This window comes from Monodelphis domestica, chromosome 4 (assembly GCF_027887165.1).
Source record: "Monodelphis domestica isolate mMonDom1 chromosome 4, mMonDom1.pri, whole genome shotgun sequence".
Taxonomy (NCBI): domain Eukaryota; kingdom Metazoa; phylum Chordata; class Mammalia; order Didelphimorphia; family Didelphidae; genus Monodelphis; species Monodelphis domestica.
In genome coordinates this window covers 344,063,933-344,078,581 of record NC_077230.1, presented here as the reverse complement: position 1 = coordinate 344,078,581, position 14,649 = coordinate 344,063,933, and the positions used below count along the sequence as shown (strand labels likewise).

At 42.8% G+C, this 14,649-nt stretch overlaps 1 protein-coding gene across 1 annotated transcript in view; it reads right to left on the bottom strand.

Moving 5' to 3' along the window:
• The window catches only part of GDPD5 (glycerophosphodiester phosphodiesterase domain containing 5), an 82,129-nt gene that overhangs the window by 42,886 nt on the left and 24,594 nt on the right, over window positions 1-14,649 (bottom strand). The window contains exons 3-4 of the mRNA XM_056826135.1: window positions 4,764-4,857; window positions 1,481-1,540 (exon numbers count right to left, since the gene is read on the bottom strand). Of these exons, the coding sequence (XP_056682113.1) occupies window positions 1,481-1,540; window positions 4,764-4,857 (154 nt within the window). The remainder of the gene's footprint in view (window positions 1-1,480; window positions 1,541-4,763; window positions 4,858-14,649) is intronic.

Genomic DNA, 14,649 nt, shown 5'->3' with positions numbered 1-14,649 from the left:
GAACTTGGGAAAGCTGTCGTAGGAGTCTAGCAGCCTCCTATGACATATGTATTTGAAAGTGATCACAACAAAGAGGAAAGATAAAATGGTAGTATGAGAAAAGGGTCTGTTTCTGTGGAAGAGAGAGACAGAGACAGAGAGAGAAAGAGAGGGAGTGGGGGGGAGAATAGGGGAGAGAGACAGAGAGGGAGAGAGGCAGAGAAAGAGAGAGAGAAAAAGTGAGAAAGAAAGAGAAAAAAGAGAAAGAGGAAAAGAGAAAAAAGAGAAAGAGGAAAAGAGGAAAAAGAGAGACAGAGAGAATAGGAGGAAGGGGGAGAAACACAGAATGATAAATAGAAAGAACAGTTGACTGGGAGTCAGGGGAACTAAGCTTTTGTCTCACTTTTGATACTAATTTGATTTGCAACCCTGGGCAAAACATTTCCATTGCCTGGACTTCCATTTTTGTGAAATAGGGGATATGAAGAGGATGCTTTCTCAGATCCTTCCCAGCTCTGACATTCAACGTTCTATGTTCTCCTCCAGAAGCCTAAGCATGTCTGCGACTCTGACGCAAGCCCCTGACGTCTGGAGGAGGCAGTTGGGATGAGCGCTGAGCCCCCACCAGTGATGCCAGCTGGCATGATTCTCTCATGCTCCAACCCTGAAGCTGAGAGAAAGGATGCCTGGTGGGAAACCAAGGAGGCTAGGGGAAATGGTTCAGTTCTTCAGAGGAAAGTGAGCACGAAGGCCTAGGGTGAGGGAGATGGGGGAGTGGAGAGGTGTCACAAGGATGAGGAGGGGCCCCTCTACACCCAGGCCTAGAAATGGACATAGTCTGTCCTTGGTGAAGTCATAGACCTGGGAAATGTAAATTAGATGGAGGAGGCCTTTGAGATGGTATAGTTTAATCTTTTTATTTTGTAGAGAAGGAAATGAGGGCCCAGAAGAGGATAATGACTTGTTCATTGAACAAATTAACAGGCACAAGACCTTTGTGCTGGAAAGGACCTTAGAAATGATCTAGTCCAATATTACAGGGGGGAAACTGAGGCTCAGAGTGGGAAACGAACTGAATCTAGGTCAGAGAGTGATAGCAACAGACCTGGGATTAATAATAGCCCACATATTTTGAATTTTAGTTTAGTGATTAAAAATTAGTATTCCTCTAGTTTTTTTGAGTTTTACAAAGAGCTTTCCTCATGTCATCTCTGTGAGGGAACATTGATATTCCTCATTTTACAAAGGAGAAAGCTAGGGATCTGAGAGGCTAAGTGACTCATTATAATCATCGCTAAGCCAGGATGCCCGGCCAGGGTTCTTTTCATGGGCCCACATTATGTGTAACTAGCAGCTACCTCTGAACTCACAGCCGTCTGGCCTCCAGCTCTTGGGAGAAGTTCTCTGTGAGCCCTGGGCTCTTCCAGGTACTAATTCTTATCTCCTGAACCCCTGCTCCCCTCTTCTCTCCCCTAATGCCTCCAGGGCAAGAGTCCCTTACCTTGTGAAGCCAGTGTAGATGCATCTGCTGTCCCACAACAATGTGACAGAGGGCCAGGATCTGGGGAGACACAAGGAAGAGAGGACCTTCAGAAGACTCCTGAACAAGCCAACACTTGAGAGAAAACAGAGAGGGCTGAAAGGGAGGCAGATAGCAGTATAAGGAAAAACCTCCATACAATCAGGGCTGTCTCATAAGGAGACAAGTCACCTTGGAAGGTAGTGAGTTCCCTGACTCTCACGGAAACCAAGAATCTCAGAATTGGAAGGTATCTCAGATAGAATCTTTCCCATTCCACACACCTAAGCAGAGAATGTCTCTACAACATCCCTGATTGAGTTTCCTTTTGAAGATCTCCAGAGTTAAAGGAACTCACTACCCCCTGAGGCAACTCAATTCCAATTCTTGGAGATCTCTGGCTACTAGCAAGTTTTTCCTTATCCCCAGCCAAAAGCTGCCTCTCCATAGTTTCCCCCATTGCCTCAGCTCCGCAAAGGTTGGATGGTCCATCGCTAGGGATGTTGGGGACAGGAGAGGGAGGATAATCCCTACTCAGGTAGGGGTGGGCTGAGATATCTTCTGGGATCCTCCCGGCTCTAAGGGCCTGGAGGTCTATGAAAAATTCCCCACAAGTCCTCTACGTACCAGAATCACTCCTCTCTGAGGGTGCTTTTCTCTGGAGCCACCTCTCACACAATGATTTTGTATTTATTGTACTTATTCTCCATTCAGGGCATCTCAAGTCTTAATGCAACTTAAAACTACAGGAAGGCTTTTGTGAGTGTAACAAGAAATACAACATACTTATTTCCCCTAGTAGACTATAAATCCCTGACGAGTAGGAATTTTTCCATTCTTATTCCCAGAGTCTAACTAAAAAAAGTTCCTGACAAAAAGTAGGTGCCTAATAAATGTTTGCTTATTGACTGACTGACTGACGGGTCTGTGTCCCCTTGGACAATCAGACCAAACTTTTGCTAAGAGAAATTTGTATGGACGAGGCACCCACCAGAAGTCCCTCTCCTTAAATGAGAAAGTCTAGCTCAGGGACTGTCCTTCCTCAGTAGGAGTCAATTCAAATGATAAGATCACATTATCTCTAGAATGGGTCTATGGGTCATCAGCTTGAACCTCAGCAAGAACCTTGACATCACACTGGACAAATGGACATCATTCCTTGCGTAGCTTTACAGAGGGGGAGCTTATTACCCCAAGACAGCTCATTCCACTTTTGGAAAGCTCTAATCATGATGGTTTTTCCTTTCATCAGGTCAAATCTACCTCTTTGTAATGCCTTCCCCCATCTTCCCCAGAAGTCAGTGCCCCACAGCAAAGTCTCCATTCCCCCCATTCTAGTTACATATAGCTTTGGGGTCCAGTTTCTTTTCTTTGTTATTTTAAATTAATTAAATTAATTAATTTTGAATATTTTTCAATATTTAGGGTTCAGTTTCAACACTCATTTAAAAACCCTTACCTTCTAGACCCTCAGTATCAATTCTTTTTTTTTTTTAACCGTTAATTCTTAGAATCAATATGGTGTGCTGGTGTATTGTTTCCCAGGTAGAAGAGTGGTAAGGGCTAAACAAGGGGGGTAAGTGACTTGCCCAGGGTCACCCTGCTAGGAAGTGTCTGAAGCTATATTTGAACTTAGGACCTCCCGTCTCTAGGACTGGCTCTCCATCCACTGAACCACAAAGCTGCCCCCACTCAGTATCAGTGAGGGTTAGGTAATGGGGGAGGAGGGTTAAGTGACTTGCATAGGGTCACCCAGCTAGGAAGTGTCTGAAGCCAGCCATATAGGCATCTAGTTCTCCCTTTTGGGGCCCACAGAACAATGTAATCCTTCTTCCCTCCAAACACCCGAAGACCATCCCTTCCTCCACAACCCACCCCTACCAGGTCTTTTCCAGCAACATCCTTGGTTTGTTAAACCAGTCTTTATATGGCATTACTTGAAGCCCCTCCCCTCTCCACTGGATCAATGTCCTTCCTAAAATGTGCTGCTCAGAAGGCATTTCTTTGCCTGTGCCCAAGAGCTGGCTCACACCGGTCTTGTCGTCCATTAAAATGCCCCAATTTCCCCCCATAGGAACTATAGTTCAGCCTCGCCTCTTCCCTCTTGTTCTTATTTAATTTTTCAACTGGAGTAATAAGACTACATTTAGGCCTATTAAGTTTCGCCTTATTAGATTGATTCCAATGTTCCAGACTGTCCAGATCTTCTTATATGCTTTATTACTCAATATATATTTGCTCTCTCTCTGAGCTTGGTGCCTTCTGTGAATCTGATAAAACACAAGGCAAAGGCGCATCCCCAGATACTCCACAAGAGACCTTGCTAGACATTCACAACAAACCAGGAAAAACGATTGTTTGGGCCCACCTGGTTATTCATAAAATCATTTAACTGGGCCAACGTCCAAGTGCTGCCCAAACCAGATTAAAACAGAACTGAGAAATATGTAACAGAATTAATAAAAATACAATAGAACATGATGGTAATACGTGGATCTCTATCTCAATATGCTCCTGCAAGATCCTTCTGTACCACTCAGGGGCCTCCATTTCTATTTGAGTTTGAAACCAACGATCTTGCCTATAGATCTCCACCTTTTCCACAACAATAGTGTGAGAGGCTTCTGGATGAAGCCATGTTGGCTCTTTGTGATCCTAATTTCCTTACCCAGATGTTCACCAGCCTTTTCTTTTCTTTTCTTTTCTTTTCTTTTCTTTTCTTTTCTTTTCTTTTCTTTTCTTTTCTTTTTTTCCTAACTTATCATATGTACTTTATTCCTCAAAAAATTATTTAATTAATATATGTACTTTATTCTCCCCCAAATTTAATTAATTAGAATATTTTTCTGTTCTTTCCCTCCTGTAGCTAATGAGCAATTCCACTGGGTTTTACAAGTAGCATAGATCAAGACCTATTTCCATATTATTAACAATTGCATTTTCTTTAATAATATGTTTTATAATTTTGCTAGGACTCAAAATCAAGCTCACTGGACTATGGTTTGAAGACTATCTTCTCTTTTATGGGAAAACTAAACATCCATCTATTAGTCCTGTTGCCTGTCTGTCCATTCATCCAATTGTTCATCCATCCATCCATCCATCCATCCATCCATCCATCCATCCATCCATCCATCCATCCAGAGGCTTCTTGAAAGAAAGCCTATCACTTCCCTTAAAACAGGGGATCCCCATGTCTTGAAGGAACATCCTTCTCCCCAATTATGGCTCATCTTTCTCATGTGCCATGTTCTCCCAGACCTACCAACAGTCCTGTGATGTATGTGAAGCCAGTGGCAGTGGTCAGAAGGATAGGAATGGACCAGTCACTCCAGTATCCCATCCGGTTATAGAGGAACCTGAGAAGAGAAGAATCAAAAGTCAAATAAAGGTCAAGATGGAAGTTTAAAGCTAAAGAATAGATGTGAAGGCAAAAAAATGTGAGTTGATCCCTTTGAGGTTTACCAGGGTGGGGGAAGAGTAAGAGCTGGATAGGAGCCATAGAAAATGGAATATCAGATTTGAAAGTGACTTTATTTATTTCATTTTATTTTTTAAAACCCTTACCTTCTATCTTGGAATCAATACTGTGTATTGGCTCCAAGGCAGACGAGTAGTAAGGTCTAGGCAATGGGGGTCAAGTGACTTGCCCAGGGTCACGCAGCAAGGAAGTGTCTGAGGTCAGATTTGAACCAGGACTTCTTGTCTCTGGGTCTGCCTCTCAATCCACTGAGCCACCCAGCTGCCCCCTGAAAGAGACTTTGGAAATATGCCCTTTGGCTTACTTCCACCTAGAAAGCCCTCTCTCTACCTCTGCCTGTGAAAATCCTACATTCCTTCCCCTGTTTAAGAATTAGTTCAAATGCTACCTCTTCCAGGAAGCCTTCTTGGACCCTTCCACTCAGAGGGGATGGGACCCTGATTCTTTCTTGTTGATCTCATTACAGCTTGCCTCATACTATAATAACCTTTGTTTTGAGTCTCCCCCTCCTCCTAGACTACGACGCTCTCTAAAGGCAGGAACCACGTTTTACTATAGTGGCAAGAGTCTCAGACTGGGAGTCAGGAAGTCTAGGTTCAAGCCTGAGCTTTGCCACCGAACTGCTGGATTACCTTGAGCAAGACACTGAACTTCTCTGGGATTCAAGTTTCTTTGTTTATAAGACGGTGTTGGACCACAGGGTAAGCTTGCTGAAGATCAAAGGCGTGTGGCTTTGTAATTATGGTATCTCCCTTCATCAGGACAGATCACAGCCCCTGATATAATAATTCACCCTGGAAATTTGCAGTGACCTAAAAAGCCATCACTCTGGCTAAACTGGTCTGGCACTAGCTCTGCTGATCGTGAGACGACAGACACGGTCCATCATCATTAAAGCCCGCCCGGGTTGGGAGATAGGAGAACGTTGATCTTTGGCCCACTGCAGGCAGGAAGACTCCCCCAGAAGTCAGCACCCCATAGCAAAATCTTTATTCCCTTTTCTAGCTACATATGGTTTGGGGGTTCGGTTTCAACTCTCATTTAAAAAAAAACAACCCAAACCAAACCAAAACCTTTACCTTCTAGACACTCAGGACCAATTCTAAAAGAGAAGAATGGTCAGGGCTGGGCAGTGGGGGTTAAGTGACTTGTCCAGGATCACACAGCTAGGAAATGTCTGAGGTCAGATTTGAACCCAGGACCTCCCATCTCCAAGCTGGTTCTCTGTCCACTGTGCAACCCAGCTGTCCCTTCATCTCCCATTCTTTATAGGTTGACTTGATTTGCAAGTTGAGCATTCATAAATGGCACTGCCTGTCATGTGCCACTGGGGAAGAAATAATGAGTCATTTGATATATCACTCTGCATTAATTCAGAGAGGTGTAGTACACATAAACTGTCCTTATTTGGCTAAGCCTACATGGCAGGAATATTTACATCCCCAACGAGACTTCTCTGATTTCAGGGAAGAACAGATTTGATGGAGAGCAGAGTGGGAGAGTGAGGAACTGAATAGGAACGACGACCTTCCATTAATATGCCTCAGTAAACTCATGAGATTAAAAGGCAACATTTTATCCAAACTAAGAATCAGATCTGTATTTGAATCCTTGGACCTTTTCATTTATTTCTAGTGGAAACCTAGGCTTAAACTTTTTTTTTTAAAAACCCTTACCTTCCATCTTGGAATCCATACTGTGTATTGGTTCTAAGGCAGAAGAGTGGTGAGGGCTAGGCAAGGGGGGCCAAGTGACTTGCCCAGGGTCACACAGCTGGGAAGTGTCTGAGGTCAGATTTGAACCCAGGACCTCCCATCTCTAGGCCTGGCTCTCAATCCACTGAGCTACCCAGCTTCCCCTAGGCTTAAACTCTTAACAGTTTAAGAGTCTCCGTTTCCTCATCTGTAAAGTGAGATCCAGCAGGCTATAGTAGATAGTGAACTTAGCCATGGAGTTAAGAGGATCTGAATTTGAATTACACTGGGGGACTTGGGAAAGATACTTAAGTTACCATTCCAGAGCCCTAGTGCTCTGGAAGCTAAAAAAGAAAGGATTCCTTGGGAGCTCTGTCTCATTCCCAGCAACAGCCAAAAAATAAAAAATCAAATAAACCAAGGAAGCTGCAAAGAGGCAGAGAAGGTAGAGGGAGTGTCTTCATTGGGCAATGAACTAGTCCCAGGAAATCACAGGTCCAGTCTCTGTCCCTCCACTAGATAATGTCTAAGGCCACTTCCAGCTCTAAAGTCCTGTCTTTCTAAATTTCTTCCCAGCCCTGATAGTCCATGATCCTTCTGTTTCCCTCAGAGCTTCGGCCACAACAGGTGCTCAAGGAACGCTTGTCAAATGTAGCGGAGTCTGGACAGATTAGGGACAGAATGATATTATATCTTATGACAAGTTTAATAGACATATAGTTACCGTAGCAGTTAATAGAGTTTATAAAAGTTCATAGGGAATACAACTGTTATAGTTCATCGTGATGGGAAAATTTACTTTGTTACAAAATGTTACAATTGTTGAATCTGTTGTTGTGTTCAAAAACAAATTTCTGTATTTGAATTTGACTTAACATACCTTTTCCTATAAACCCAAAACCTTAGTTTAGGATTTAGAAAGAATTAGGCTAGTGAAAATAGATTGGATTTGTTATTTGGGGGGTGGGTGGAATATTTAGAATAGTATGTTTCATAGAATAGATAGAAGAAAACATTAGTAAACCATTCAGGTAAGTAAAGAACCATAATGGACAAAGTCTGGTTGACTTTTGTATGGACACAGAAATGTGAATAAGGGAATGGCCCAAAGCAAAGGAAATCTGAATTTGAAGAAGATGCTTCAGGAGGGGCAAATGGAACATTCAGGGGACATGTAGGGGATGGGAGAATTCCAAGTTCAAAACAGTTGGAGCCAGAGAGAAATTTCCGTTTTTCTTATCTAGGACTCTGAGGGAGCTGGATAGGAGAAATATTCATCTCCAACCCCTTTGCCTGAACTGAACTGAATGAAGTTTTCTTGCCCAACTGAAGACAGCCTTTGGCATAGAGACTGTATCTTTCCCTTAGGGGAACTCAGAGCCATATTCCTTGAAGAGATTTTCCTTGGTCAAGCCTTCAAGAATTGTAGTTAGGAAAGAAATAGTGGGGAACTTCCTCCTTTCCTCTGCCCTTTCCCTTCCTTTCAAAATAAATTAGATACTTTGAATTATATCAGAATTGATTCAGTTTATGTAATAGAAGGGGAATTTCCATCCCTCAAGTTTAGAAGAAAAGCTGTGAGGAGTAGATTTACCCTCTAGTCTGAACTGCTTGACTCCATTAGGGACTGCTTAGCTCAGTGGAAAGAAAGAGGAAGTGTCACACAGAACGCAGTCCCCCCAAACAGCTGTTCACTGGTCTCTTTTAAGTTCCCCCTTGCTATTACAAAAGGGTGCTGTCTTTCTGGTATTAAAGTACGAACCACTTGAGATCAGGGACCGGACTTCCTCACTTTTTCTCTCTGTATTCTCAGAGCTTAGCCAAGTGCTCTGTGAACCCTTAAGAAATGTTTCCTCATTCATTCATTCATTCATTCATTCATTCATTCATTCATTCATTCATTCATTCAATTTTGGGCATAGAAAGGTAAATGATTGTACATTCCCTGGTCTCAAGGAGTTTATTCTCTATTAGTGGGCTCTATCACAGGTACACAAAAAGAAGACACAAAGGAAAGATCTAGATAATGTTCTCTAGGAAAATTATCCAGAGAGAGCAAGGACACTCGCTCAGGAAGGAGACAGATGGCCCTTGAGCTGAGTCTTGAGGGTGTCAAATACTATAGATTCAAAGACAAAAAAAGTGAAAGAGACTCTGCCTTCAAAGAGCTTATATTCTAACGTGGAGGAGAGACAGAACTTCAAGGATGTGGGAGAAAGTCCATGCAAACATAGCAGTGAGAAATATGGTAGTGGCTTTGGTAATACAGCAGAATATTAGTCAAAGCAACAGGGCTTAACAAGTGCCTCGATATCAGCTCTTCTTCCCTTTCTTCCACTGCTCCCTGGTCTCCCCAACTGGCCTGTCAGTTCTTCACCTCTGTCTCAGAGCCTTGCACACAGACAATACTGACCTAAATAGAGAATGAGGAGGTTTCTGGGAGCCTTCTCAGTGCTAGAGGATGGGTTTGTAACAAGGAGCAGACTCTGATATCCTGAAGGGAACTCGTCTCGACCTCCCCAACAAATGACCATCTAGCCCCAGATTCAAGACGTGCAGGAATAGGAACAGCAATAATTCCTGGGGTGGCCCACTATCCTTTGGGATAGATCTCATTATTAGAAAATGTTTTCCATATATTAAATTGATACCCGTTAAGGCGAGGTGGAAGAGGTAAGTGGTCTCAAGGTGTGGAGTGAGCCGTGGGGAAACAGACGATGTGGGAATTTGTTTGCTTGCCTATGCATATTTGCTTACAAGGACTTTTTTCTTTTATCAAGTGTGAGAGAGAAAATATATGCTTTTTAAGTAAAAAAAGTAAAATGATATTAGAAAATTAAACTAGGGAGATTTCAGACTGTCTTTTAAGGTTCCTTCTTGCTCTAAATCCTGTGACATATGAATTTTTTCTGCCATGAAATGAGGGAATCAGGTCATTTAGATAATGTCTGCTCTGCTGTTCTATAGCTTGCAGTAAATCTTAAAAATGATTTATTGATGACTCTGGTCTTTTCTTCACAGTGATTCCTCCCCACCCCCAACACACACATCAAACCTTAGCTGTGACAAAGAAATAGTTACATAAAAATATCCAATAAGAGGCCTGGCTGACGACGTATATAAGGTTCTGTCCTGAGGAGGGAGGAGTATCTATCTTTTGTTTCTTCCATTCTCCATGACCTACGTTGGTTTTTCTATTAATCAGGCTTTGATTTCCTTTGAGTGATTTTGTTCGTTTACATCATGGTAATTATTGTGCATACTGTCTTCTTAATTCTGATTTTCTCATGCATTGCATATATTCTGATCCATCTTGGTGTGGTGGCTCATGCCAGTAAAGCCTTGGTATTAGGGATCCTGAGGCTGGGGGATCCCTTTGAGTCTAAGAGTTCAGAGATAGAGTATCAGGGCTAAAGTCAATTGGGTGTTTGGCACCGAAAAGAGGAGAGGCCCCTGGCCAGGAGGGGAGGAGTAGGGACTACCAGATGGCCCAAGGAGAGCCCTGTTTGGGCTGGAAATGGAGCAGTGGGACAGGCCCTGGTAAACACAGGGAAAGCCAGTCTTTAAAATAAAGTACTATTCCAATAGACTCACATACTATTGTTTATTCAGTCATCTCTAGTGAATGGTTATTCATTTGCTTTCCAATCCTTTGCTTCCTCAAAGAGTGAAGGTGATTATAAATATGGTGAGATATACTCACTGGGCCTTTAATTCTGTCTTGGATTTCCTTGAGGTATGTGTCTTGTAGTGGGACTGACTGGGGTGGGGAAGTACAGTTTTTAGTCAATTTTTTTTTTAACCGTTACCTTCCGTCTTAGAATCAATACTGTGTATTGGCTCCAAGGTAGACGAGTGGTAAGGGCTAGGCAAGGGGGGGTCAAGTGACTTGCCCAGGGTTACACAGCTGGGAAGTGTCTGAGGCCAGATTTGAACCTAGGACCTCCCGTCTCTAGGCCTGGCTCTCAATCCACTGAGCCACCCAGCTGCCCCCTTTTGGGTCACTTTTCTTGCCTGCTTCCAAATCCAGACCCCTAACTCCCTGATCAGACCACTTCCCACATTCCCCAGCCTGCTGCTCTTCCCCAGTCTCTTCTGGTCTTTTTCAGCTTTGCCAGTTTGCATTTAGTGAGGTAGAACCTCAGGAATGTTTTCCTTTGTATAACGTTTCCCAGCAGGGCCTGGGAGAATATTTTCAGAGTTTCATCTCACTCAGTTTACCAATTTTCCTTTCCTCTAAGCATTGCTTTATTAGGAGACAGTTTATTAGGAAACAGTACATATAATAAGATATAATCCTGGGACAGATGGGTATAGCCTGCATTATATCTTATTATATGTACGTGTGTTTGCAAAATAGTGTCAGACACAGACATTTACAGATATGACACACATGCAAGCAAATAAAAATAGAAGCTACTCATGTTTGGAGGGATTCTCTCTCTCATAGATAGACCCCTTTAAGGGGATGTTCTCAGGATATTTGTATGTGTCTATGTATATGTGTGTAGACACCACACACACACACACACACACACACACAGACACACACACACACACACCTGGACAGATGAGGTCCATGATTAGAACGTGGCTTTAAAAGGGCAAACTTTATGCAAACACACAGAATTGAAGTTAAAAAAAAAAATAAGAGGCACGAGGGAGAGGGAGGAATGGGCACAGGGTTACAGTATATCTTAACACTATATCTATACTGATACTTAATGTAAAGAAATCTAGGAACCACACAGAAGGAACATCTGTATACAGATGAATGGAGCCCAGAACACAAATAATAATTATAATAACAACAATTTAAATAATACTGACTAGGTTCTGGGCACTGTGCTAGGAACTTTTCAGATATTATCTCTTTTGACCCTCACAACTCTATCTAGGAGGTAGGTCCTATTGTTTTTCCCATTTTACAGATGAGGAAACTGAGGCCAATAAAGATTAAGTAACTCACCCAGGCTCACACATCTAAAACTTTTCAGATATTATCTCTTTTGATCCTCACAACTCTATCTAGGAGGTAGGTCCTATTGTTTTTCCCATTTTACAGATGAGGAAACTGAGGCCAATAAAGATTAAGTAACTCACCCAGGCTCACACATCTAAAACTTTTCAGATATTATCTCTTTTGATCCTCACAACTCTATCTAGGAGGTAGGTCCTATTGTTTTTCCCATTTTACAGATGAGGAAACTGAGGCCAATAAAGATTAAGTAACTCACCCAGGCTCACACATCTAAAAGTCTGAGGCTGTACTTTGTTTCATTTTTCTACCAACCTAACATCTTCCCAACTGGATTGTGAAGTAAGAAAATATGGCAGATTGGGACAGTCTTATTAGGTTGTTAGTGATGTTGATGTGTGGTGGTTGGCTTCTGCTCTAGTGAAACACAGAAACTGAATCAACTTCAGAAAGTGCATAATGGTCTGGGGGGGTGGGGGTGGGGTTGCCCAGTATTATTCTAATATTAAATAGTCACCTGGTTTATGTGTCACAATGATTGAAAGAGCTAGGCCAACCGTTTCATTACTGGGTCATTTTAAAGGCTAAATTGAATTGCACACCAAACATGTGGTCTCTTGTTTGCCAATAAACTGATAAAACTATTCTGTCTGTTTGGGGGGAAAAAAGTCTGAGACTGAATTTGAACTTGGGCCTTTCAGGTCCTATGGTCTTTCCCATTTTACAGATGAGGAAATGGAGGCAAACAAAGGTTAAGTAACTCACTCAGGGTCACACATCTAAGTAAAAGTCTGAGGCTGAATTTGAACTTGGGTCTTTCTGACTCCAGACCAAGGAAACCCTGTCTGTCCCCTCTTCCACCATATTGTAATGAGACTCCCAGCACCATCAGCCAGTCTTTCTCTGTGTCTGTCACTCTCTGCCAAAAGCAGGGAGCAGATCTTGCTTTGCTTTGCTTCAATAATGATTTCATCTTCCCAAAGTGGAGGAAGCAATGAGGGGAACATTTATCCTGGACCTGGTCCTTAACCCAAGCAAAGGCTTGGGCAGTGGGGGGCTCCTCTACCTTAGAATTTCTAACCGAGCTGGCCCGAACCCAGGGAGTCTAAAATGTACCCGAGATTCCAGGAAAACAGATTTCCAAGGCTTCAGAGGAACGATGGGTAAAACCACATGTGCCGTGGCAACTACAGGAACAGTCGGCCCCAGAAGGATGGGAAGTTCCTGAGAAAAGAATTCTCCACAAAAGCAGAAACAAGTGAATGAGGATGAAGGAGGGGGGTGGGACCCATGTAGACACACAGAAGACTCCACAGCCAAACTGGAATTTTAAAAGACTGGAAGAAGGGTGGGGAGGGAGGACGGGAAGGAGGACATATTTGCTTTCTCCCAGTATTCAAAATGCTGTCACATATGCGTGTACAGCTTGGCTCCCCTTAGCAGAGTGAGGAACAATGAAGGGAGGAGAGTTAGATTTAGATTTGATGTTAGAAAAATCCTCCTCACAATTAGAGCTCTGCCACAGTAGGAACAAGCTACCCTGGGAGGGAGCAATAGATGTCTCCAAGGACTTCTCAGGCACATTGTGGAAGAGATTTTTGTTCCAGGACACTTTGGACCAGCTGGCTTCTGGGATTTCTTTCCAATGCTGTAATTAGCCTGCCTAGGCTGAAGTCACAGACAATAGGACTTGGTGGCTCCTACCGTTGGGTCTGGGTCCATTGCTGAGCCCACAACAGCACACTTGCAATGTTGTTTAACTTTGTATCTTTGTGTATTATTCCCCGATTTGCACTGGAGCCTGGAGTATTGGACTGGTGCTTCTTGGATGCCCACAACCTACATTTTTGTTTTTGTTTTTGGGATGGCTCCTGTGAGTTTAGGAGTCTGGAGAACTCCCTCTACCAATGCAGATCACCACCACCCTGTAACTTATAGATCTAGCAACTAGGAAGAGTGTATGAAGGGGGAAATAAAGGCAGAAGTTACTTGAGACCCAGAATGTTGAGTTTCTTAAACATCCTGACACTAACCAGCTGTTAAGGAATTTGACCAAGGACACCCAGCTGGTTATGTGTTAGGGTGTTAAAGGATCTTAACATTCCCGGTCTCAAGTAACTTCTGCCTTTATTTCACCCTTCACACTCTATACCCATTCTAAAAATTGGAAGGTACTTGTCTTTCTGGAGGCGATGCGACAAAATGGAAGCGGTGCCCTTGTCTTCTCCCCTTGATGAACTATCCTTAGAAGCAATGGTTTATCCTTGCTGCTGCTGTTGTTTCCTCACCACATCCTTGTTTTTGACCCTGCTACTGTATAATTGAAAAATCTATTACCCTAAAAAAAGAACTACTTTTCCTGGGAGCCTACTGACTTCCTGTCATTACGTACTTCCTGTAAGCAGGAGAACTTGGGAAGTGACATGAGGGTCTCAGCCTCTCTTTTTGTCTTGCAGCAAGCTTGGTGGTGGTGGTAAATTAAGCTCAGGGATTTTAAATAGGCTAATCAGTCATGGGCATGTGGTCTTTATTTTGTATCCTCTTTATTCCTTGATTTCTAATGATCATTGATAAATTCCTTAAAATATAATATTTTATTTATTGAGATCTAATTTTTACTTTTACACTACTCAAGGGAGATATCTCCATTTCTACATCTGACAGTCTTTTCCATTCCTCAACCTCCTTTACTTTTGTTGAATGTGGCCTCTACCTGTTACTGATCCTCTTGGATCTTTTCTCCTTCCTGAGCTTTGATGCCACTCTTTCTCCTCCTCCCTGGGTTTTGGTGCCACTTTTCCTCCATCTCCCTGGATTTTGGTGCCACTCTTCCTCCTCCCTTCTGGATTTTGGTGCCACTCTTTCTCTTCCTCCCTGGGTTTTGGTGTTACTCCTTCTCTTCCCTGCTCAATCTCCCCTTTGTGGCTTCCTTCTCTGGTTCAACACCATCTTCTGCTTCCCTAAGTCTTTTATGATTTAGAGATTCTCCCATGACATT